Source organism: Fusarium subglutinans, assembly GCF_013396075.1.
Source record: "Fusarium subglutinans strain NRRL 66333 chromosome Unknown NRRL66333_c0000198, whole genome shotgun sequence".
Classification (NCBI taxonomy): Eukaryota; Fungi; Ascomycota; class Sordariomycetes; order Hypocreales; family Nectriaceae; genus Fusarium; species Fusarium subglutinans.
The window spans coordinates 32,101-57,909 of NW_023502261.1; the positions used below are offsets into that span (position 1 = coordinate 32,101).

The window sequence follows — 25,809 nt, forward strand, 5'->3', positions numbered from 1 at the left end:
ATCATACCATGCCTCCGGGGCGCAGGAAAACTTCTCATATGAAACCGATGTACTCGAAAACTTAGTCTAAGATCTACCGAATCTTTACCAAATTTTGCCAAGCTTACCTAAAACTTTGTATCGCTTAGGACACAGGTCCAGTATTTTACTACGCCCCCTTGCGTGCTGACATAGATTCATGCTAGTCATATCATATGGAATACCTTCTCCTGAGGCCTGCCAAGCTTCTTCCCCCCGGCAGCGGAACCGAACTAATGTAGTCCCAACGGTCCACCGCCAAGAAGGGAGCAAAACAAGCGTAGTTCACAGTTCCGGGCCTCCACAAAACGAACAAAACGGCTGCATGGGCGGCTCGTGACTAGCTGCAGTTTTCCAGCGTCAAGCCGGTTTATGGAGTATCTCGATGCATCATAGTTTCCTCATCTTTGCACGCCATATTTGTCACTCCACCACTTGTTGAGTGTGAATCGCGCAATCAAGCGACAAGGATAGATTTGCCATCACGGCTCCACTCGTATTATCTGATTTCTTTCTGGTCCAGCTGCGCCGCCTACGTGCTCTCAACACTGGCTTGGCCAAGTTTGCTTTGTCAAATCGATCGCCTGAAGCATCCTGGACTTTCATCCGCCTCTAATGTCTCAGTTCAACAAGATATTTCTGGGCTCCATGCCACATCGGGCTACATCCGGGCTTTCCGGGTCCCGTAACCTGTTCGTATATGGTGGAACGAGAAAAATGAGGAAAGGGAGAGACAAGAAGGAGAGAGAATATTGGAGTTACCATGTTATCATTGGTGTAACGGCGTTGTGAGTGGCCAATGGGCGGAGACAACTATTGTGCTGCCGTTCAGAAGCAAGAAAAAGCAGCCAGCATGGCGAAATAGGCTGCATGTCGCTGTAGAGCTGAAAAATAGTCCTCTAATCCGGTATGGCTGGCTGTGTATATCCCTGAATGACACCTTGAATGCTGTCTCTTGGTAGTGAGGTTGCTGGTCCGTAGCAAGGATATATCTGCTATAACCTGCATCCGAATAAGTGTAGTCACCTTAAAGAAAACTATTGCTGTTGTGACGCAGAAATTTCACATTCTATTCGTTTGATGGTCTACATGTTTCTGTCATACAAGTCCTCAACAGCAAATACTCACCGAATAATCTTACATAACCTAAACAATGGCAGCCACTGTTTCTTGCGGCTGTGTCAGGACTGCCGATCAGTCCGTCCCAGATCTGAAGCCTGCCATGCTCCCGCAGTTCGATGTTTCTGAGACAGGTTCTGAGCACCTGGAATATGCCGGCCGGATCTACCACGTTGCACCTGACGATCTTAGAGACACATGCAGTGCTCTGTGGGCAGCATGGGCGATCCTTCTTGGCTGCTTCACCGGGCTGGATGATGTGTGTTTCGGCTTTGACAGTGAGCACAGCATTACCGAGTTGTCGGGACATGCAGAGCGCATGAGACAAGCTGTTCATTTTCGCTTGCCTGCCAATCAGCGTATCAAGGAGATTCTCACCGGCAAATTTTCATCGCTGGTTCAGATGAGCGACGACAAGGCCGAAACACTGTTCAACACTATTCTATCAATTCAGAGCTTTGATCAAGATGCAAGCAAAGAAACGGGGAAATTTCCTTCGTGGTGCAAGATTCGCATGGTGGTAGATCCTGTGACTCTCCAGACGCTCTTGACATGGGACCCTTCCTTCATGGGCCGAGATCAAGCAGAGAACGTCAGCAGCACTTTTGACAAGATTTTCAAGGAAATCATCAAGAGCCCGGAGACTCCCCTATCAAAGATCAGCTTCTTCAGTGAGCGAAATGAACGACAAGTCTTGGTCTGGAACAGCAACTCTATGAGAGATGTGCACAAGTGCATCCACCAGGCCGTGTCAATGCAAGGAGCGTTGAGACCCGATGCAGAAGCCGTTTGCGCTTGGGATGGAAGTCTTTCCTACCAACAGGTCTTATCCCTGGCAGATCGTCTTGCCTTTCGTCTACAAGCCTCAGGCGTCGGGCCTGAAGTCTTTGTACCCATCTGCTTTGACAAGTCTAAATGGGTTGTTGTTTCGATGCTGGCGGTCCTCAAAGCAGGCGGCATCTTTGTACCTCTCGACCCTTCGCAGCCACTGCTTCGTCTACAATCTCTCGCGCAAAAGGTGCAAGCCAAGACAATCTTGTGCTCCCCTCACCATCAACGCATGCTAGAGAGCGTAGCGCCAGAGTTGATCCCCGTCGATGAGCAGCTATTCATCCAACTGCCTGAGCAGAGCGACGAGATTGACTGTGGATCGTGGCGAAATGGAGCCTACATGATATTCACAAGTGGCACAACGGGCGAGCCCAAAGGCGCTCTTATTGAGCATAGAGCTCTCATGTCGAGTGCACTCGCCCATGGTCCTGCCATGATGATGGACTCCAACACGCGATCGTTCCAATTCGCTGCGTCTACCTTTGACGTGAGCATTACTGAGATCTTGACCTGTATGATCTTGGGTGGATGTGTCTGCATACCTAGCGAGGACGCTCGCCTTAACGCTGTCGAGGAGGCCATCACGCAGCTCCGAGCAAACTGGGCGCTGTTAACCCCCACATTCGTCAAGTTCATTAACCCCGCCAATGTCCCGACCTTGAAGACACTCGTCACTGGTGGAGAGGCCATGACGCAGGCTGTTATCCGCTCGTGGTCGCACATCAACCTGATCAACTGCTACGGCCCTGCTGAGACGTCTGTTGTTTCGCATGTCCACCGAGGCATGGTGCAAGGGACTAATCCTCTCAACATTGGCCATCAGGTCGGTATAAACTGTTGGATTGTGGATCGGGACAATCACGACCGCCTCATGCCAGTTGGTGCAGTGGGCGAGTTGGTCATCGAAGGCCACACTCTCGCACGCGAGTACTACAAGGAACCTGAGAAGACGAGCGAAGCCTTCATTGAAGATCCGTCATGGGCGACAAGCCAGCCGTCGCGAACTGGCCCCAGACGAATGTACAAGACGGGCGATCTCGTTAAGTACAACCACGATGGGACGTTTCATATCGCCGGCCGCAAGGACGCGCAGATCAAGTTCCACGGGCAACGGATCGAACTCGGGGAGATCGAGCATCACATCAATGCCAGTACCAGCATCAAGCATGGCATGGTAGTCCTACCAAAAGAAGGTTTCTGCAATGGTCGACTCTTGGCTATCGTGCAGCTCTGCGACGCCCTGGGCGAGGACCTCATGCCCAACGGTCAGCCGTATAAGCTTATCGGCGGCGAACTTGAGAGTATCGCACAGGACAAGATCGCAGAGGCTAAGAATCTACTTGGCGAGAGGCTACCTTCGTACATGATACCCTCTATGTGGCTCGCCGTTGAGTTTATCGCTCGTCTGCAATCTGGAAAGCTCGATCGGAAACAGACAGCGCAATGGATCGATAACATGAGCGAGGCTTTGTATCGACAGCTCAATCCTGCGACAGCAGTTACCCAGCTTCCCGAGGATATCAAGTGCGAAAGCAAGATTGAGATGGAGCTACACAAGATCTGGGCCTACGTCTTGAACCTCAAGGATGAGCAGCTTGGCTTTACACAGTCATTCCTCAGCGTCGGCGGTGACTCTATCTCCGCAATGCAGGTCATGAGCGAGTGCAAGAAACGTGGTCTCGGACTGGCAGTCTCGCACATCATCAACTGCAAGTCCATCCGCGCACTGGCGCTACAGGTCAAGGATATCGAAAGGCCTACGCTTTTGCACGAGGTGGTCGAAGAGCCGTTTGCCCTCTCGCCTATTCAGAAGCTGTACTTCGCGAGGCCGAACTACGACCAGGGCCACTACAACCAGAGCTTTCTCCTTCGGACCAGTCAGCGTATCGATCAGGCAGATCTACGAAAGGCAATGGAGACTCTGATTCTCAGGCACTCGATGCTTCGTGCGAGGTTCCAGCAGGATGCCAGTGGGGATTGGCAGCAACGCATCACCAATGACATTACGTCGTCGTATCGCTTACGCACTTTAGAACTGGCTTCGCAAGAGGAGGTCGATGACTCGCTTGTCAACAGCCAGACCTGCTTAGATCCTATCCGAGGTCCACTTGTCGCTGCTGACTTGATCGACCGAGGGACAGAAGAGCAGCTCTTGTTCGTCGTGGCGCATCACCTAGTCATCGACCTTGTATCCTGGAGAATCATCCTCCAAGAGCTCGAGGAGATACTACTCCGACCCGAAGCTGTGCACGACGCAGATCGCCCGCTTCCATTTCAGGTCTGGTGTAAGATGCAGTCCGAACATGCTGAGGCGCAGACACCGGACCAAGTCCTACCGATCCAGGGTATTCCCGACGGAGATGCTGAGTACTGGGGCATGGCAGACACCCCCAATATTTATGGGCAGATGGTTCGTCGAGGCTTTGAGATTGGGCCACATCAGACATCTCTTCTTGTGTCCAAATGCCATAACGCCCTACGAACTGAGATCCCGGATGTTCTCATGGCAGCGATGGTGTATTCCTTCGGCCAGATATTCACCGACCGTCCAATTCCAGCCGTTTTTGCAGAAGGCCACGGCAGGGAAGTCTGGGACACTTCAATCGACCTGTCCAACGTGGTAGGATGGTTCACTACCATTTACCCCGTCTTTGCTGGATCAAATTCGCAGTCCAGGCTCATCGATACAGTCAAGATGATCAAGGACGCAAGGCGCAAAGTTCCTGATAACGGTCGGCCTTACTTTGCGAGTCGCTGGCTGACAAAGGACGGTCGAGAGGCTTTTTCTCGCCACTGGCCTTTGGAGATCACCTTTAATTACCTGGGCCAGTACCAGCAGCTGGAGCGTGAAGGTGCTCTTTTCACTCCCGAGAGCAATATTGCTGGCGAGATTAGAGAGGCAAGCCAAGGTGCAGACGTTGGGCCTCTGACAGCTTGCATCTCCCTCTTCGAGGTGTCTGCTGTCATCGTCAAGGGATCTCTTCGTTTCTCATTCGGGTTCAACCAGAACATGAAACACCAACCGCAGATCCGCGAGTGGATTTCCTGTTGTGAACAGAGTCTCGGCCAAGTCATTACATCCCTGGCCTCAATGGCACCTGAGACTACCCTCAGTGACTTCCCGCTCCTGTCTCTGACCTATGATCGGCTGAGGGTATTCACGGAGGAGAAACTGCCCGAGGCTGGGATCACAGACATTAGTCTCATTGAGGACGCGTATCCTTGCTCTCCGATGCAATCAGGACTCTTGGTCAGCACCACAAGAGAGAACGCCGCTTATGCTGCCTACACACTCCACGAGGTCAAGAGCAAGAGCGGAGAGACTGTGGATGTTGAGAAGCTCATCGCTGCTTGGAAGCGCATGGTTCAATACCACGCTATTCTCAGAACGGTCTTCTTGGAGAGCGTTACGTTGGAGGATTCCATCTACGACCAAGTTGTGCTCAAGGAAGTCGAAGCTCCATTCACTGTCTCTGAGAGCGGCGCAGATGAGGATGCGGTTGCAGCTCTGAAAGTACCAACGAGCCATGGCGAAAACGCATCTCGACTGCTACACCATTTCCACGTCTGCAAAGCAAAGAGCGGCAAGGTGTTTTGCAGATTAGACATCAGCCATGTAATCATGGATGGAACTTCGCTGTCAATCCTCTTCCGCGATTTTGCACTGGCATATCAAGGGCTCCTCAAGGCTGAAACAGGCCCGCTGTATCGCGATTACATCAAAGCTCTTCAAAGTCAGCCTGTCCAGCCTGGTATCGACTATTGGAAGTCTTACCTAGCTGGTATCGAGCCCTGTCTCTTCCCCGTTCTGGATGACGGCGACATAGCAGAGGTCAAGGAGCTGCGACACTTGAGGGTTAGATTTGCTGAACTCGCTGAGTTGCAGAGTCTTTGTGAGCGGCAGGGAGTCACTATCGTAAACGCCATCTATGCAGCCTGGGCGGTGACGTTGCGTTTATACACTGCATCTGACGAGGTCTGCTTTGGCTATCTGACATCAGCTCGTGATTTGCCGATCGAAGGTATCCGCGATGCCGTCGGTCCCATCATCAACATGGTCACATGCCGTGTCAACGTCAACAGCACAACCAATCTTGGCGACATCATGACCTCAGTGCAGAGAGACTATCTCGAAAGTCTAGAGTATCGCCACACCCCGCTAGCCCAGGTGCACCACGCCCTCCAGCTTTCCGACGCTGTTCTGTTCAACACAGCCTTGTCGTACAGAAAGCTACCGCCAACGCCGCAGGCAGACCTTGTTTTTGAGGAGTGTTGTCCTACCTATGACCCGGATGAGTACAATGTGTCGGTCAACATTGAAGCAGGCGAGCACGACATGGCGATTGACTTGATGTACTGGTCAGACACGCTGTCTGACGGACAGGCTGCCAATGTTGCTGGCACTTTTACAAAGGCGCTCAGCAATATTCTACATCACTCCAACGAGCCGATTCACCAGCTGAACCATTTGGGTTCCTGGCACAGCAACCAGATCAGCCATTGGAATAAGCGGATACCGGACGCCATTGAGAGGTGTGTCCATGATTTGTTCAAGCAGCAAGTTGCCTCGCGCCCTGACAGCCCCGCGATTGTCTCATGGGATATACACTTCACGTACGCCGAGCTTGATGCCGCCTCTGACAAGCTTGCCCATTACATTGCTTCCTTGGGCATCGGCCTACAGACCTTTGTGATGGTCTGCTTCCAGAAATCTGCCTTCGCTATAGTTTCGATGCTCGCAATTCTCAAAGCTGGTGGTGTATGCGTACCTCTGGACCCAGCACACCCGGAAGCTGCGCATCGACTTCGTGTCGACGACACAGGAGCTACCATCGCCCTTGTATCTCCCGCATCAGTAACCAAGCTCAGCTCCATCGTCAAGACAGTCGTGGCTGTGGATGCAGATCTACTCCGAACCATCTCCATGGCACCCGCGCCACCTCTTCCTCAAGTCACACCTTCCAACGCCTGCTTCGTTATCTACACGTCTGGTAGCACCGGTCGTCCCAAGGGTGTAGTGCTTGAGCACAGAGGCATCGCCAGCAACGCCATGTACTCAGGCCCCAAGCTAGGCTACGGCCCAGACTCGCGGGTGTTGCAGTTCGCCTCTTACACCTTTGACAACAGTCTTGCTGAGATTTTTAGCACCATCAGTCTGGGAGGCTGTGTATGCGTACCCTCGGACCATGAGAGGCTGAACGATTTGGCTGGAGCCATTAATCGTTTCAGCGTCACGTTGGCCGACATAACACCTACTGTGGCTTGCTTCCTCGATCCATCAGAGGTTCCGACTTTGAAGACTCTGGCCCTTGGAGGTGAAGCTGTGACTGCCAAGTGCGTTGGCATCTGGCGCGACTTTGTGTCCCTGACATGCTGCTACGGACCGTCGGAATGCTCCGTCAATTCGACCTTCTCTGGAGACATCGCGCAGCCAGGAAAGGCCAACAATATTGGCCGTGCGATTGGTAGCGTCGCTTGGGTAGTCGATGCGACCGATCACAATCTCCTCGTCCCAATTGGTTGCGTTGGCGAGCTACTCATCGATGGTCCTATTGTGTCTCGAGGCTACCTGAACCTCCCAGACAAGATGGCCCTGTCTTTTGTTCCTCCACCTGCCTGTATCGAGGGGATGACTGAGAACGCTGGGTCAGATCGCAAGCTCTACAAGACCGGTGACCTTGTGCGCTACAACTCTGACGGCACACTTACCTATCTTGGGCGGAAGGATACCCAGGTCAAGCTCAACGGCCAGCGCATTGAACTTGGAGAGATTGAGCACCACATCGAGGAAAATCTCCCCAAGGGCTGGGAATCTGCGGTGGAGCTCATCACATCGCAGGGCAGAAAGTTGCTCGCCTGCTTTATCTGTGCCGACACCGATGTTTCCCTCAGAGAAACTAGCAACGATAGCATGGTGCTGGACATGGATGACTCTTTCAGGTCTCACGCCAAGAGGCTTGAGATTGTGCTGTTCAATGCAGTCCCTGCCTACATGGTCCCATCCGCGTGGCTCCCGGTCTCTAAGATGCCTCTTACTTCTTCAGGAAAGCTGAACCGGCGCAGTCTGAGGGCTCTTGGTGAATCCGTGCCGGCAGCGAGGATGAAGTCGTACAAGCTTGCTCTCAAGAGTGGCAGAGCACCATCCAGCGAGGTAGAAAAGCAGTTGGCTGCTATGTGGGCTCAGCTGCTGGACATCGATGTGGCTTCTATCGGAGTGCAAGATCACTTCTTCAAGCTTGGAGGAGACTCGATCGGGGCCATGCAACTGGTGACGCTGGCTCGATGTTCCAACATTGACTTGACCGTGACTGGAGTGTTCCAGAAGCCTTCCCTACTGGACATGGCGGAGTCGGCGGTGCCGTTATCCAAGGCCCCATCCACGACATACCGGCCGTTCTCGTTGTTGTCTGACAAGTGCTCGGTCGATGCGTTGCGACAAATTGTTGCTGACTCTGCTCGTATCGATTTCGGCGATGTCCAAGATATTTATCCTTGTTCCGCACTTCAAGAGGGTCTTATGGCTCTTTCGAGTAAGGAACCTGGCGCTTACGTGGCCCAACTCATCTATCGACTGCCAGACGACATCGACACCATCAGGTTCCGGAAGGCTTGGAGCCTCGTGGTGGAAGCTGAACCGACGTTGCGAACGAGGATCGTTCACACAGAAGAAGCCGGGTTCGTGCAGGTTGTTGTCGCCGGGGAAACACCTCAATGGTCTACCTTTGCCAGCCTCTCCGATGCCGACACAATTCGACGCCAGCTTCCGCTGCATAACGGTGCAAGATTGACCAATTACGGCCTTGCTGACGATGGTTCTACAAGCAAATACTTTGTATGGACTATCCATCACTCCATCTATGATGGCTGGTGTCTTCCTCTCATTCTCGACAAGGTTAAGCGATGCTACTATGACGATCTGACTCTCGCACAAATCAAGGGCCCTGACTACTCCAACTTCATCAAATACCTTACAGACCTGGACCCGAAACAAGACACCAACTTCTGGATGTCGCACCTTTCCAACATGTCCACTCAGCACTTCCCACGTCTTCCTAACGCAGAATACGAGCCTTCCGCAACGAGCATGATGGTTCATAGAGCAACCTTGGGGAACACATCGGGTTCAGAGATCACCACTGCTACTAGGATCCGCACAGCCTGGGCAATGGCGGTCTCTACCTACTCTGGAACCAACGACGTCGTCTTCTGGGAGACCATGACAGGGCGCGATGCCACGGTCGTCGGGATCGAGGAGATGGCGGGTATCACTTTGGCTACTGTACCAACACGTGTAGTCGTGGAACCCTCACAAACTGTTGCCGCATTGCTTGCCTCTGTGCAGGACCACTCAGCAGCTCTCAGAAGACACCAATTCGCTGGCATCCAGTCTATCAGGAACATCAGCGCAGACACGGCCCTTGCTTGCGGCGCTCAGAATCTCTTGGCCATCAACTACGGACCTCGAGAGTCGACTGATGCCTTTTGGTGCGAGCAGTCCAACGAGATGGCCGGTACGAACTTCTACTCGTCGTATCCGCTCATGCTGTCGTGCCACTTTGCAGACGGCGAGCTCGAGACTGTCGTCCACTTCGATCCCAACGTTGTACCTGAGGCTCAGATGCAACGCATAATGGATCACTTTGCGCTCATGTTGGAGTCCGTGTCGTCGTCTGACCTGTTGGACGAGAAGCTTCGCGATGTACCTTTGCTGAGCGGCGGTGACCTACAGACGCTGCGTGATATGAACGGCACTCTTCCCTCAGCCTCTGGACACCTCATTCACGACGTCTTCAGGGCTCAGACACTTGCTCAACCACGGGATAAGCTCGCTGTCGTGTCGTGGGACCAAAGTCTCACATACACTGATGTGGACACTCAATCCACAAGTCTGGCTGCTGTCTTGGTGGCAAACGGCGTTTCAGTCCATTCCATCGTTCCTTTCTGCATGGACAAGTCATCTCTGGTCGTTGTCTCCATCCTAGCCATTCTCAAGTCGGGTGCTGCCTTTGTGCCTCTCGACCCAGCGCACCCGGACGCTCGGATTCAAGGCATTCTCTCAGACACTCGGGCTACAGTCATTCTATCGTCTGATCAACACGCGGACCGATTGACAAAGCTCGGATCGCAGGTCATCTCCGTCTCGCAGGCTCTGGCAAACGGTGGTACCCAAGGCCAGGACGACCTAACCAACCAAGTGCCTCTATCATTGTCCGCCACCAGCCCAGCCTACATCATCTTCACTTCCGGCACGACTGGGAAGCCGAAGGGAACCATTGTGGACCACTCCGCGTTCTGCACAGGCGCGTATGAACACGGTCGCGCCATGGGAATGACAGAGTCGTCACGCGTCTTGCAGTTTGCTTCATACACCTTTGACGCCAGTATCATGGAGGTCCTCACAACGCTTATTCACGGCGGTACAGTTTGCGTTCCAAGTAGTGATGAGCGTCTCCACGATCTTTCGGGTGCTATCAACAGAATGGACGTTAACTGGGCTCTACTGACGCCTTCGGTTGCCCAACTGCTCCAACCATCGCTTGTCCCTAGTTTGAAGACACTGGTGCTCGGCGGCGAGGCCATGTCTTCTGCTCATATCTCGTCGTGGGCGCCGTCAGTTCGTCTTATGAACGCATATGGACCCAGCGAGACTGCCGTGGTGGCTGCTGTCAACCCGAGTGTCACACTGGATTCTTCTCCTTCAAATATCGGTCGTGCTGTCGGTGGTATTTGCTGGGTCACTGATGCCACCAACCACGACAGACTTATGCCCATCGGCGCTGTCGGCGAGCTCGTCATAGAAGGTCCTATCCTCGCTCAAGGGTACTTGAATGACCCCGAGAGAACGGCAGAATCTTTCATCACCAGCCCAAAGTGGTGTCAACACTTCCCAACGGCTACTGCCGACAGGGAACGCAGGTTCTACAAGACGGGAGACTTGGTCAAACTTACTGAGGATGGGATTGAGTTCCATGGACGCAAGGATGATCAAGTCAAAGTCAACGGTCAGAGGATTGAGCTGTCGGAGATTGAGCATCATTTGAGCGCGGACCCAGCCGTCGAGTCCTGTTTAGCGGCTGTTCCGGCTTCTGGCCCTTTCAAAGCCCGCTTGGTCGGCATTCTATCCTTACACTCTGTTTCTACCACCAAGGCAGAGATGACCAAAGAGGGAGAGATGCAAATTCTGACCAAGTATGCTCCATCCGTTTTGGTGGGTATTCGTGAAGGTCTTGCAAGGCATCTCGCATCCTACATGATCCCATCCCTATGCATTGTCGTAGACTCTATCCCCCTACTCCCCTCTGGCAAGCTTGACCGCAGGCGTACCTTTAGATGGGTTGAGGACATGTCTCTTGAACAATACCACCTCGTTCTTGACGCGCAGGAAGATGCGTCTGCTCTGGACAGAGATGCATCAGAGGTGGAGATCAAACTTAGGGCTGCTTGGGCCAAGGCCCTCAACCTCAAAGTCGATATGGTTCCATTCAAGCAATCTTTTATCCACCTCGGCGGTGATTCAATATCCGCCATGAAGCTAATGGCCATTTGCCGCTCCTCCAACATGGCTGTATCTGTCAGCCAGATCATGCGAGCCAAGTCAATCATCGATCTTGCTTCAGCAGTTACCAACGTCAAGGAAGTCATCTACGACAAAGAACAGCTGGAGAAGCCCTTTGAACTATCACCGATTCAAAAAGTTTACTTTGAGGGTATTGGTCTAGGTTCCCACCACTTCAACCAGAGTATGACTCTGGCTACGACCTGCAATATCACCTCACAACAGCTTTCGGATGCTCTGCGCTCTATCGTCGAGATGCATAGCATGATGCGTGCTCGCTTTTCGCAGGCTGATGGAAAATGGACCCAGCGGATCACCAGCGACGTCGCTAGCTCCTACGCCCTCCGTTCACACGGCATCATTGACAAGAAGCGTCTCTTGGAGTTGGTAGCGGAGAGTCAGACTACCCTAGACATTATTCATGGACCGATACTTGCTGTCGACATGTTTGAGATGGAGGGAACTAGCAACCAGATCGTCACATGTGTGGCTCATCATCTGATTGTCGATGTTGTGTCTTGGAACATCCTCTTACAGGATCTAGAAGGGTATCTGTCACCATCTACCTACAGCCCTTCCAAGTCAATCTCCTTCCAGACGTGGATTTCCAAGCAACTTGACGAAGCTCGGAAAACCTCACTTGCGCATGTATTCCACGATATCGCCGTCCCTCTATCAGACCTCGGCTATTGGGAAATGGAAGGCGTACCGAATATTCATGGCGACTCAATAACAAAGACAATGACGATACCCAATGACACATCGGTCCTACTCTCTGGTAGTGATCATGATGTCGTCGACGTCTTGCTAGCATCATTGTTAGCGTCCTTCCGACAAACCTTTCCAGACCGTTGTTCGATGCCCCCCATATTCAACGAAGGTCATGGGAGAGAGCCTCCCGATGACACTATAGATTTATCACGCACCGTTGGATGGTTCACCACTCTCTGTCCTGTCTTTCTCCCCGAGATCGTTCCCACTGAGTACGACATCCTTGATGTTGTGCGTTGGGTGCGAGACTTTCGGAAAAAGCTTCCCGGCAATGGTCGACCTTACTTTGCTCATAGCATGTTGTCGGACTCGAAGTCCCAGATCGAGTTCCCAGTGGAAATTGCCTTTAATTTCCTTGGCCATGCACAGGACTTTGGAACAGAGGATTCTGTGTTCAAAGCTGTCGATGGAAGCATGTTGGACTCCTTGAGCTCGCAGTTCGACATTGGGGCCGACATCCCACGCTTGGCACTCATTGAGATAGCTGCTTCTTTCACTAGCCAAGGGCTAGTCTTTGACTTTTCCTTCAACCGCCAGATGGAACGTCAGACGTCTATCAGCAAATGGATCGAGAGCTGTAGGGACTGTATACACCGAGCAGCCCAAGGGTTATCTCAGGCTACACACCAGCCATCCCCGGATCTATCTCTGCTTCCTCTGGCCTTCAAGAAGGAGGCCCAAGTTACGCAGGCTCTTTCTGAAGTGGGCATCTCTCCGGACAACGTTGAAGCGGTATACCCATGCTCTTCGGTTCAGCAGGGCATCCTCTTGTCCCAGGTCAAGAACCCTGAGTACTACTCTTACTCCATCACATTTTCGGTTACCTCCACACGATCGGGTGATGCGATTGACGCACAAAGACTGTCGGAAGCTTGGAAGCATGTAGTACATCGACATTCCACGCTTCGGACCGCGTTTGTCGACAGTACACTCCAGGAGGATGCCATCAGTCAAGTCGTTCTGAGGAATCACGACGCCGACATCTCCATCGTTGAGTGTCCTTCCAAAGAGATAGACTTTAGCCTCAGTGACCACTCGCCTCTTGGCCTTCCGACAAATCAACCACCTCACCGTCTTACAATCTTTAACACTATAGAGGGTACAGTGCAGTGCGTTCTTGAGATGAGCCACGCCATCTCCGATGGAACCTCCATGCCACTTCTATTCCGCGACCTGGGCCAAGCATACGAGGGCAGCTTGGATACTACCAACCTTGCAGTTTACAGGGACTACGTCGCCTCCTTGCAGCGAAGTGGAGGCTCTCAGGATGCCGAGTACTGGAAGGCGTATCTTGACGGCGCTGAGCCTTGTTGCCTACCCCTGCTGACAGACGGGACCCCATCGCCCAGGTCTCTTCAAGCCCTTACCCAAGGTATCTCGCATGCCGCTAAGCTACAGGCGCTCTGCGCCGAAAGAGGCATCACTCTATCCAACCTCCTACAGCTGGCGTGGGCACTGGTACTTCAAGCATACACAGGTCTTGACGACGTGTGCTTTGGCTATCTCGTTTCTGACCGAGATGTACCCGTTAGTGGCATTGACGAGGCAATTGGCGTATTTATCAGCATGCTCGTCTGCCGCGTCCGCCTCGATCAATCCACCAGCCTCGACAATGCCCTACGAACCATCCAGCAAGACCTCGCCACGGCTATGAACCACAAGAATGTGTCGCTTGCCAACTTCCAACACGCCGTGGGTATCTCCAACGAGCCTCTATTCAACACCGCCTATTCCTTCCAGCGTAGGTCGGTCTCCAAAGACATGGCGACAGGTGCCCTTTCGTTCGACATCAGAGATGCGCAAGATCCTAGCGAGTACGACATGACTGTCAATGTCGAGGTCTGGGACTCGAGTGTGGAACTGCAGTTATGTTACTGGCAAGACAAAGTCTCAGACGCGCAGGCTCTCAATATTGCTTCTACACTTGATCAGGTTCTTTCCTCGATCGCGACATGCGACACATCACTTCCGGTAGACCAACTGGATATCCTCAGTGACCATGGTAAAGAGCAATGGATGTCGTGGAACAACGCTGAGCCCGAGGTCTTGAACAAATGTGTGCACCACGTCTTTGAGCACAACTGTCAACGACTGCCAGACCATACACCAGCCATCGACGCGTGGGATGCCACATTTACCTACCCTGAACTCGATGCAGCAGCTTCGCGGTTCACTCAGTACCTCGCCTTTCTCGGTATCGGGCCAGAGACGTACGTCCCACTGTGCTTCGAAAAGTCAGCATGGACCGTCGTTGCCATGATGGCTGTCCTCAAAGCCGGTGGCGCTTTTGTTCCTCTTGATCCCACTCATCCACCCGATCGTATCAAGTTCCTGGTTAGCAACGTCAACGCCAAGCTCATCATCTGCTCCGCGTCCTTGAAGGCCAAGTTCGATAGCCTGGGTCTTTACGCTGTTCCCCTTGGTAAAGAGACCATGTCGTTACTACCCCCCGTGTTGCCGGACTCGCCCAAGATAACAGTTCGGCCTGACAACGCTGCTTACATCATTTTCACCTCGGGAACAACAGGTGTTCCTAAGGGTACGATAATCGAGCATGCATCCTTCACAACGGGAGGCACCAGTCACGCCAAGGCTATCATGATGACATCTTGCTCTCGCGTGCTACAGTTTGCTTCACATACATTCGATGCTAGCGTCATGGAGATACTCTCCACCTTGTTAGTAGGTGGCTGTATCTGCATCCCCAACGACCAAGACCGCATGAACGACTTGTCAGGCGCCATTACCAAGTTGAGCGTCAACTGGACTCTCCTCACACCATCCGTCGCGAGCGTTCTCAAGCCTGGCAGTCTTCCTACCCTGAGAGTCCTCGTCACTGGCGGCGAGGCAATGTCTAGAGATCACATCACGAAATGGGCTGGTCATGCCGCTCTCGTCAACGCGTACGGGCCTAGTGAGACGAGTGTTATCGCTGCAACGAGCACAAAGGTCGATCACGACGGAAACATCATCAACAACGACCCGGGTACTATCGGTCACGCTGTAGGTAGTCGTTGCTGGGTCGTCGATACACGAAACCACAATCGACTGATGCCGATCGGTGGCATCGGTGAACTACTCGTGGAAGGGCCTATTGTGGCCAGAGGTTATCTTAACAACGAGACAAAGACGAAAGAGGCATTCATAGACCCTCCATCTTGGCGTACAGGCATGAAGCTCGAGGGAGATTGCATCGGTCGTATGTACAAGACTGGTGATCTGGTGATGTACAACTCGGATGGATCACTCAAGTACGTGTCGCGCAAGGATACACAGATCAAGCTCAATGGACAACGTATTGAGCTCGGAGAGATCGAGTACCATGTCCAAGCTCACTTGCCAGACTACATTCAAGCCGCTGTTGAAATAGTCGTTCCGCAGAGAAAGACGTCAACCAAGGCACTAGCCGTCTTCTTTACCAGCGACGACAATGTCGAGGATACATCTACCCAAGACGTCGATCCAATCCTAGCAAGCATGTCGAGTCCTTCGACAGACCTTGCCCAGACCCTCAAGTCAGCACTTAGGGACGCTCTCCCATCGTACATGGTACCTACCATCTACATACCGCTCTCCAAGATGCCATTGACCCTGGCTGGCAAGCTTGATCGCCAGAGACTCAAGACAATTGCTAGGTCTGTGCCGACCCATCTGATGGCCTCCTACAAGCTCTCCGGCTCGTCTCGGAGCGGAAACCTCCCTACAACGGCGATGCAGCGCAAACTGCAGAAGGCCTGGGCCACAGTCTTGAATATCCCCATCGACCAGATCAGCAAAGACGATAGCTTCTTCAGACTTGGCGGTGATTCAGTCGACGCCATGAAGCTTGTTCCCGCGGCGAGGGCAGAAGGCCTTGTCATTACCGTCATGGGCATCTTCAGCAACCCAGTCCTGTCAGACATGGCAATGTCTTGCAAACACTCGGACGAAGCTCGAGTGTCAATTGTAGACCCGTTCTCACTTCTTTCAGACATTGAAGACCCTTCACTGCTTCTGCATGAGATCGCTGGTCGATGCAAGGTGCAGGAGAGCCACATTCTGGACATCTACCCGTGCAGCCCCCTTCAAGATGGTCTTGTTGCCTCTACTTTGCAGCAACCAGGCGCATATGTCGCTACTTATGTGTTCCAACTTCCCCTCGACATCTCCATGGATCGTTTTAAGCTCGCTTGGCAAAAGACCGTTGATCGAGTTGAAATCTTGAGAACGCGTATCGTGAACACATCACTCAAATCCTACCAAGCCGTTCTTGCTCCTCATGGCATTGAGTGGGAGCATCATGACGACCTTGAGTATGCTACAGCCAAGGCCGGATCGGTACCTGATCACAATGGTGGAGTCTTGGCCCGCTACAGTATTGTCGAGGCGCCTGATGATGGGCCTTATCACTTTGTCTGGGTTGTTCATCACGCGCTATACGACGCATGGAGTATGCCTTCTCTGCTCAAGCTAGTGTCTCAGTTCTACCATGGAGACACTGCTGATGAGCACGCGGTGGAATACGCGAAATTTATCAGGTACCTAGCCGACGTTGACACTGAAGCCTCCGACGAGTTCTGGAAGGCTAGGTTCCAAGACAGCGTTTCTGTAACCCACTTCCCCAAGGTCTCTTCGGCACCAACCGCGCAATCATACCATGAGTCTCTTACACATACGATCCAGTACAGTAAGAGTGATCTCGGAATGGACATCACGATCCCAACAATCGTCCGGGCAGCGTGGGCGCTTGTACTGGGGTCTCACACTGGCTCTGACGATGTCGTCTTCGGTGAGACGCTCTCTGGACGTGACATCGCCCTCGACCATGTACAAGACATCCTCGGACCGACATTAACCACGGTGCCATCACGAGTTCAGATCGATCGTAACAGTACCATTGGCGATCTGCTCAAGAGTCTGCATCACCAAGCCACGGACCTGATTCCCCATCAGCATGCAGGCCTCCAGCGCATCAGACGCCTTAGCGATGCCATATCAGTAGCCAGTGACTTCCAGAACTTGCTGGTTATACAATCATCCGACCACGAAACAGGCCAGAATGACTTTCTCAACCCAATCCAAGACGATGTCGGTCAGCGAGGCTTCTTCACATATCCACTTGTTGTCGAATGCTCCATCGAGGCGCACGAGCTAGTCATGACGATTCACCACGATAATAAGTTCATCTCTAGTTGGCAGGCGCAGCGCATCGCTCAGCAGTTCGAGGCTCTGGTGGGACAACTCACGGATCTATCACTCCGAGAACCCAAACAAAAAGTATCACAACTTCGGCTGTACAGCCAAGAGGATGTGGAGACGATCAAGAGATGGAACAGTAGTGTCCTCGAGCCTGCAATGCAAAGTATTCCTGACTTGTTCTGGCAGTCAGTAGCAACCAACGGTAACGACACCGCTATTCGCGCCTGGGATGGTCAACTCAGCTACAATGATCTTGCCAAACATGCCTCGCACTTCGCCAGGACACTAGTGCAAAAGGGTGTACGCGCCGACGAACTGGTCCCATGCTGTATGGACAAGTCTCTGTGGACGACAGTCTCGATGCTTGCTGTGATCCTCGCTGGAGGCGCCATCGTTCCCATGGATCCTGCACACCCTTCTGCTCGCCACGCCGAGATCACACGCGACTGCAGGGCCCGTGTTGCGTTGTGCGCACCGCCGTATCAGGAGCGCTTTCAGGGCCTCGTCGAATCTGTTGTCTTGGTCAATTCTGACCTGTTCACTGCCCCAGAACTTTGCACGCAGGATCTGCCAGTCGTCGCGCCTCGAGATGCCGCCTTTGTCATCTACACCTCGGGCAGTACTGGAAAGCCTAAAGGCGTTGTCATTGAACACGGCTCTTTTGTCACAAGTTCCAGGGCTTTCATGGAACGCATGAACATGGGTCCGGATTCGGGTGTACTGCATTTTGCATCCTATGCGTTTGACATTGCCATGGGGGAGACATTCGCTCCACTCACTATCGGTGCCTGTGTCTGTATCGCCAGCGAAGAGATGAGAATGACAGATCTTGCTGGATCCATGAACTCCCTCGCTGTCACTTGGGCATTCCTAACGCCCTCGGTCGCAAATCTCCAGGACCCCTCCAAATTCACCACATTGCAAACCCTGGTCTGTGGAGGCGAGACTCTTACACCTGAAACTATTAGTGCCTGGGGAGACAAGGTCGAGCTGGTGAATGGCTACGGGCCAGCTGAGTGTTCTATATTTGCGGTTGCAAACAGTTCTGTTTCTACTACCAACGCCAACATCGGTCACGCCATGGACGGAAACCACACTTGGGTCGTCGATCCGAGAGATCACAACTCTCTTGTCCCTGTAGGATGTGTTGGAGAACTTCTCATCAGTGGTCCCATCGTGGCCCGCGGGTACCTGAACGACAGAGAACGGACGGCGGCATCGTTCATTGAGAATCCATCGTGGATGGACGTCTTCAGCAACGAGTCTGTGCGTTTGTACAAGACAGGCGACTTGGTCAGATATTGTCCTGATGGATCCCTCATGTATCTAGGGCGTAAGGACCACCAAGTCAAGCTTCATGGCCAGCGCATGGAGCTCGGTGAGATTGAGACTCGTCTTGAGTCTGACCCGCGCATTCGCCAGGTCTTGGTCAACCTTCCGCAGTCTGGCATCTTCAAGGGCCGCCTCGTTGCCATCACCTCTCTCGAGGATCTCTCACCCACCGAAGTATCTCTTACCACGTCTGGCTTTGTCCCCATCCCAGAATCAGCCATGGAAACTGCCCGAACACAGATCTGCGCGATGCAACACGATCTGGCCGCCACGCTTCCACCTTACATGATACCATCAGTTTGGCTCGCTGTCCAAGCCATTCCTCTCTTACTGTCTGGAAAGCTTGACAGATCGAGCGCAATCAGTTGGCTTGCTGATTCAGAGGCGGACTTCTGCAAGGTTGCTGTCGACTTGGATCATGGCCAAGATGCGGCGGACGCGGTGATGACACCAGTTAGCCAACAGCTCAGGCGCATCTGGGCGTCAATCCTCAACATTCCAGAGACAGAAACTCCTATGAACCGCTCTCTCATTTCCCTTGGCGGTGACTCCATCATGGCGATTCAGATGCTGACACGCTGTCACGACCAGTCTCTTTCATTGACCTTGCAGGATATCATGAGAGCTAAGGGAATCTCCGAGTTGTCTACCTTTGTGGCCTCTAAAGAGCCCCAAGTGCTCGACCACTACGACGAAGACGACGATCAAGCATTCGAGCTGTCTCCGATCCAACGCCTCTTCTTCAACAACAGCGCTAATAAGGACCGTGGGGATCGTTTTAACCAAAGTCAACTCCTGTCCATCAACAAGACTCTCGAGGTGTCCAGCCTTCAAGATGCCCTTGATGCTCTTGTTGAAAGACACCCAATGCTTCGCGCGCGGTTCAACAAATCTCCCACTGGGGAGTGGACACAGCATATCGTCTCACATGCTCAAGGTTCCTATGGCTTTCAGCACCATGAGCTCGCTGCAGAGCCTGACATGATACCAATCGTAGCCGCCAGCCAAAGAAGCATCGATGTTTCTGGTCCTGTTTTTGCCGTCGATCTATTAACACTATCTCATGGCACTCAGGTACTCTCACTTGTAGCACACCATCTCGTCATTGACATCATTTCTTGGATTAACATCATCCACGACCTCGAAGCACTACTGACCTCTACCTACTTGCCGCCCATCAACCCCCTCTCGTTCCGCAGATGGAATGCTCTACAGATTGAACACGTCAATTCTCTCGACAATGGTGCAACACTTCTTCCATTCGCTGTACGACCTGCTGACATGGATTTCTGGGGGATGTCAAACACTCCCAACGTCTACGGAGACATGGAACAAAAATCGTTCGTCATCACAGAAGCTGATGTCGTATCCTCCATATTAGGTGGTTCACACAGAGCCCTCAAGACCGAACCACTCGATCTCTTCATCACAGCCATTCTCAAATCCTTTGCACAGACCTTCGATAGTCGGGAGCTACCAACACTGTTCAACGAGAGTCATGGCCGTGAACCCTGGGATCAAACCATTGATCCTTCCCAAACCGTCGGATGGTTCACATCACTCTGCCCTTTGCAAGTATCACGACAGAGTCTCGAACACGGCGATCAAGTGGACCATGTTCGTAAGGTCAAGGATGTCCGCCGGAGTATCCCCAATAATGGCCGCCCGTACTTTGCCCACCGCCATCTCACCAGCTCAGGAAGCCTGCATGATGGACCCATGGAGATTTTGCTGAACTACCTTGGTCACACTCAACAAACTAACCACGGCGATTCTCTCTTCACTGCCGTTGACTTTCCATTCACTGAGCAAGACACTCTGGCTATCTCCGACGTCGCACCCGAGACATCGCGCCTTGCTCTCTTCGAGATTTCCCTATCTATTCTTGATGAGGGAATTAGCTTCACCCTGATGTACAACCAACACATGCTTCACCAAGAAGGTATCGACAAGTGGGTGACCAACTGCAAGGAGACGCTCATGGACACTACGAGAAGGCTTGCCGAGACCTCTTCTGCTCCAACACTCAGCGACTTCCCTCTCTTGCCCATTAGCTACACGGATCTGCACGAAATCATCTCTACACACCTTCCCAACGCTCACGTTCCTTTCGATATGGTGGAGGATATGTACCCGTGTTCGCCTATGCAGACTGGCATATTACTCAGCCAGCTTCTAGACCCATCGCAGTACCTGTTCCACGTTGTTCTTCAACTTAATCTTCCCGACGGCTCTGCAATCGACACTGCAAAACTCGTCCAGGCCTGTCATCGAGTCATAGAGCGTCATCCAGCATTGCGAACCATCTTCATTGACAGTCTACGTCAAGGCGGCTCATTCGATCAAGTCGTTTTGAAGCCTTTCGAGTCTCGCATCAGCACCATCAAGTGTCGGGAGATCGATGTTATGGCTGAATTGAACTCCAAGTCACTCGATGAGACCAACAAAAGACACGATGGCCCTATGCTCCCATATCAGATCACCATCTGCGAGACGCCGCAAGGAAAGGTTTTCATGAAGCTTGAGCTGAACCACGCAGTTACCGATGGTGCTTCCACATCAATCCTCCTCCGAGACATCTCCAACGCCTACACCGACAGCTTATCTCCAACTCCAGCTCCTGGCTATAAGGAATACATCGAATACATTTCCAGTCAATCTACCGCTTCTAGCCTGAACTTTTGGACAGGCTATCTTTGGGAGTCACAACACACAGGATTTCCGACACTCAATGCAGACTTAGTAGCCAACCGCCGCCTACAATCTGTCGCGGTCCAGTTCGACCGCTTCCCAGAACTACAATCACTCGGCTCCAAGCTCGGGGTGACATTCTCAAACATCATCATGGTGGCATGGGCCCTGTTACTTGGAGCCTATACAGATCGCCAAGATGTATGCTTTGGCTATCTAGCCTCCGGACGTGATGCCCGTATCGATGGCGTCGATGGTATCGTCGGTCCTCTCATCAACATGCTTGTGTTCCGCTTCCAGTTCACGACTGAGACACTTCTCAAGACACTCTTATTCACCGCTCGAGATGATTATATGGCCAGTCTGCCGCACCAACACTTCTCTCTGGCTCGTGTGAGCCATACCCTGGGCCAGTCGAAGCGGGGCTTCTTCAACACAGCTGTGTCCATCCAGAACGCTGGCGCAACAACTGTCTCCGAGCCCGACTCGCTTACTTACGAAGCACTCAATGCCTACGACCCAAGCGAATACGCCGTCACTGTCAACGCCAATGCTACACGAGGTGACGAAGGCATTCTCTTCCGCTACTGGTCCAACATACTATCCAGTTCGCAGGCCCAGGACCTTGCCGTGAACATGTCCGAGCTACTAAACAGTTTCATCGATCACAGCGACGACACCTTGGCTCACCTTCGATTACTACAGAGCTCACCGGTGGCTCGCAATACATACGCCCAATCATCTGACGTTGATGGCTCGATGTCCGAACATGACGAGACGAACCACCTCCCCAAAGCACAAAGCTCAGGAATCAGTGCATCATCGACTTTGATTGACGTCGGCGACGCAGCATCTATGTCATCCAACATGTGCAACTCATTCTCCCGCGATAGGAAGTATCTCCATAACAAACTATCCGCACTATGGAGAGACAGTCTCGAGTATCAAGGTTGCGCAATCTCGCCTACCGACAATTTCTTTGAGTCCGGCGGTGACTCGATTATCGCCATGTCCATGGTAGGCAACGCCAGAGACTTGGACTTGCCACTCACTGTGGCTGATATCTTTAAGAATCCCGAGTTCGGTTCCTTGTTGGATTGCCTCAATGACAAGTCGTACAAGGATAGCGACAGGGCTTCTAGCCCTGACCACATGGATACCTCCACTTCTAAGAAAGAGAAGCACATCACCAGTGACCAGCCTTACAAACCCCTCTCTATGCTTGAAGCAAATGATGCTGAGCAGTTCGTTCGAAGCCATGTCTGTCCTGTTCTCGGCGTGTCTCGAGCCAGCATCATCGACGTCCTCCCCACTACCGACTTTCAAGATCAGGCCATCCACGGAAGTCTTCTGAAATCACGATGGCAGCTCAATTATTTCCATCTCGACTCTTCAGGCCCGCTTGACATGGCATTACTACAAGAAGCTATCACAAACGTTGTGGCCGCTTACGACATCTTGCGCACTTTGTTTGTCTCTCATCAAGGCCGTTACTTGCAGGTCATCCTCCGCCACGTGCAACCCACTGTTATTGTTGAAGATGTGGAGAGCATAGAGCAATTCACTTCTGAGCTTCAAAAGGCACATCAGCACGAGGTTCCGCGTCCTCAAGAACCGTCCCTTCGCTTCATAGTAGCACGGCACAAGTCATCGGAACGGCACCGGGTCTTCATCCGCATATCTCACGCGCAGTACGACGGCGTGTGCTTCCCGACAATCCTACAGAGTTTGAAGGCCTCATTTGATGGAGAGCCAATCAATACCGCACCTTCTTTCGCGAGCTATATCCAGAGGGTGTTGGGGGTAAACAGACAGGGATGCTACTCGTACTGGACAACGCTTCTGAAGGACTCTACCCCCACTAATATCATCCAGCGAGAGCATGCTGCCTTTAAGACAAGCCCTACTCAAGTCTTGAGCAAGGTTGTGTCTACACCCTCACTCGCGTCAGTCAACATCACAACCTCAACTGTTATCAAAGCTGCCTGGTCAACCGTGCTGGCAAAGGCCACAGGGAAGACTGACGTTATCTTCGGCAATGTCATCAGCGGACGGAACGCCAGCAACATACCTGGGATCCAAACCATTGTCGGTCCTTGTCTGAACGTCGTTCCCGTACGTGTTCGCCAACAATCCTATTGGACTGTTCTTGATCTCCTTCAAAACGTACAGGACCAGCAGGTGGACAATATGCCGTATGAGACACTGGGTTTCGGAGAGATTATTAACAAGTGCACTGACTGGGATGATGATGGAGTCAATGGCTTCTCTACTGTTGTTCAGCATCAGAGCATGCCGCGTACAGAGAGTTTCGCAATGGGGGGGAACATGTATCAGGTTGGTGTGATGGGTTCGGAGGAAGACTGCGCTGATATGAGTGTTGTGACGACGCCTCAAAATGTCGACAGCACTGAAGTATGTTTGGTTTACAATGGGAACGGAGATGTAAGCAAGGAAATGGCGGAACAGATGTTTGAAAGTCTCTGTGATAGGATTTCAGTATTCTCGCAGGATCCCTATAGAGTTCTAGCATAATATAGTATAGTATAAGTCGTTGAAACGGGGTATCAGTCAACGGCATTACTGTATAGTCTTTTGGTATTTAATGTATTGCGTTTACAACGCCCGATTTGAACCCAGTTCTGTATGAGCGAATCTTTTACGAGGATAAGCAAATGCCAAGGCCAAAATCAGAACGATGACAACAGATACGACTACAGATATGTAGATCATATTACCAAGCTCAACAGGTAAGGGCGCAGGAGGCAGGTCTTATCAAACCCCCGTTATTACCTTACAGTTCAGTAGTGTATCGGTGGTGCAATCTCTCAGACGTGCAAGCACGTATTGATCGGCCTGATAAATTATCCTAACGCAATACATTCCGCCTAAACTTCCATGATCTAGCTCGTATAACATAATAATCACTGTAAATGCCGATTGGCGTTGTTATCAGCATTGATGTCAAGCCCGCTAGCATCCACCAAATGTTTCAGCCGTGGCTTCTCAACGTGGTGGGTAATTGAATACACAAGACGTTAACGTCAACTAGAGCCAGATTTTTATACGGGGAAACTTAATTAAATATTTTAGTATTACTTATATATCTGGTAATTAGTTCAAACCGCAATATCTTCCTATCTTATTACTTTAATGCAAAATTCGTTACACACTAATGACGACATATTTACCTATCCTGGCTAAAGCGGGATCTTTTTTCCGACCCCCAGTGCTAAGCAAGTAAACTCGTTTCCCCGCGTTCTTCTCCTTTCTCTTCAATACATCATCTTGTAATCGATAATTGTTTATAATCTCGAGCAGGCAAAGATATTGAAATCTAAGGTTAATCCATTGATAGTCGACAAGGAGATTCCAGTACAATAAGGCTGACATATTCTAGAACAAAATATTATCACCATGCCTCACTTTAGCTTCTTAGGAGAGACCTCGACTTCGGCCGACACTATCATTCAGATGTTAAATGAAGATAGCCAGACTCTGCAAGACGAAATGACAAAGAACTGGCGTGACCATAAGCTGCAGGAACTGAACTTTGTCGGAACGCTTGTAGGTGACTTCTAAATCCCTTCCTCCAGAACCCACTCACTGAAGTTCTAAACAGGGCGCTCTTCTCGCAAGTTGTCTTAGCACAACAGGTTCCTGGCCAGATGTCCTCCCCAACGGCCGCAACAAGCCCTGGTCAGTGCGAACGATGTGGTTCAGCGGCCTCGTGTTTGCCCTCTTTTCGGTAGTGATTGCAGGCGTTCAGAGCATGAGACTACACCGCCTGTCTGCTCATCCCGACGGCCTCAGCTTGATCCGAAACAGCCTTGGTCGAAAACGGAAATCTGGCAATGGTTCTCGGCCTAGCTGGCTGCAGGTATACGCATGGGAATTCAGCCTTGCGTTTTTGGTCTTGGCCATATTTTGCATGGTGATCGGCTTAACCATTCTGCTATGGGCTGGCACTGAGTTCGGGCCTTCAAAGTCTAGAGAGGATGGCTGGTGGGATGGCAACTCCAAGGTAGATGATGCTCTCTCTGTCATTATATTTTACTAACGTCAGCGCGTTTTAGATGGCGGTGACCTTCACAATCGTCCTCGGATTTGCATCGTTAATCTTGGTCTTATCACAGTCTGCTCTATCAAAAGGTAATCCAATCAGGCTATAATAACTAAGTTCCGGCGGTCTGTCGGCTATGGGAAAGGTCCAAGGAAACTCATCCAGATTCAACAGGCTGGTTCGGCTGCTAAATTTTGCAGCAGAATAGTTAAATTCTAGTGCCTGTAAAAGTCAGAAGCAAGAGCTACAA

At 51.9% G+C, this 25,809-nt stretch overlaps 2 protein-coding genes across 2 annotated transcripts; both read left to right on the forward strand.

The window, feature by feature from the left end:
* Positions 1–1,171: 1,171 nt before the first annotated feature.
* FSUBG_10971 (non-ribosomal peptide synthetase) lies at positions 1,172–24,026 on the forward strand (the record flags this gene model as incomplete). Its single annotated transcript, XM_036675603.1, has 3 exons — positions 1,172–14,351; positions 14,394–23,941; positions 23,997–24,026. 3 exons carry the CDS (start codon positions 1,172–1,174, stop codon positions 24,024–24,026), a joined length of 22,758 nt encoding a protein of 7,585 aa, XP_036533545.1.
* An 887-nt stretch (positions 24,027–24,913) lies between these two features.
* FSUBG_10972 (uncharacterized protein) lies at positions 24,914–25,556 on the forward strand (the record flags this gene model as incomplete). The annotated part of the gene is made up of 2 exons (XM_036675604.1): positions 24,914–25,063; positions 25,119–25,556. The coding sequence occupies 2 exons, from the start codon at positions 24,914–24,916 to the stop codon at positions 25,554–25,556; spliced, it is 588 nt and encodes a 195-aa protein (XP_036533546.1).
* Positions 25,557–25,809: the final 253 nt, after the last annotated feature.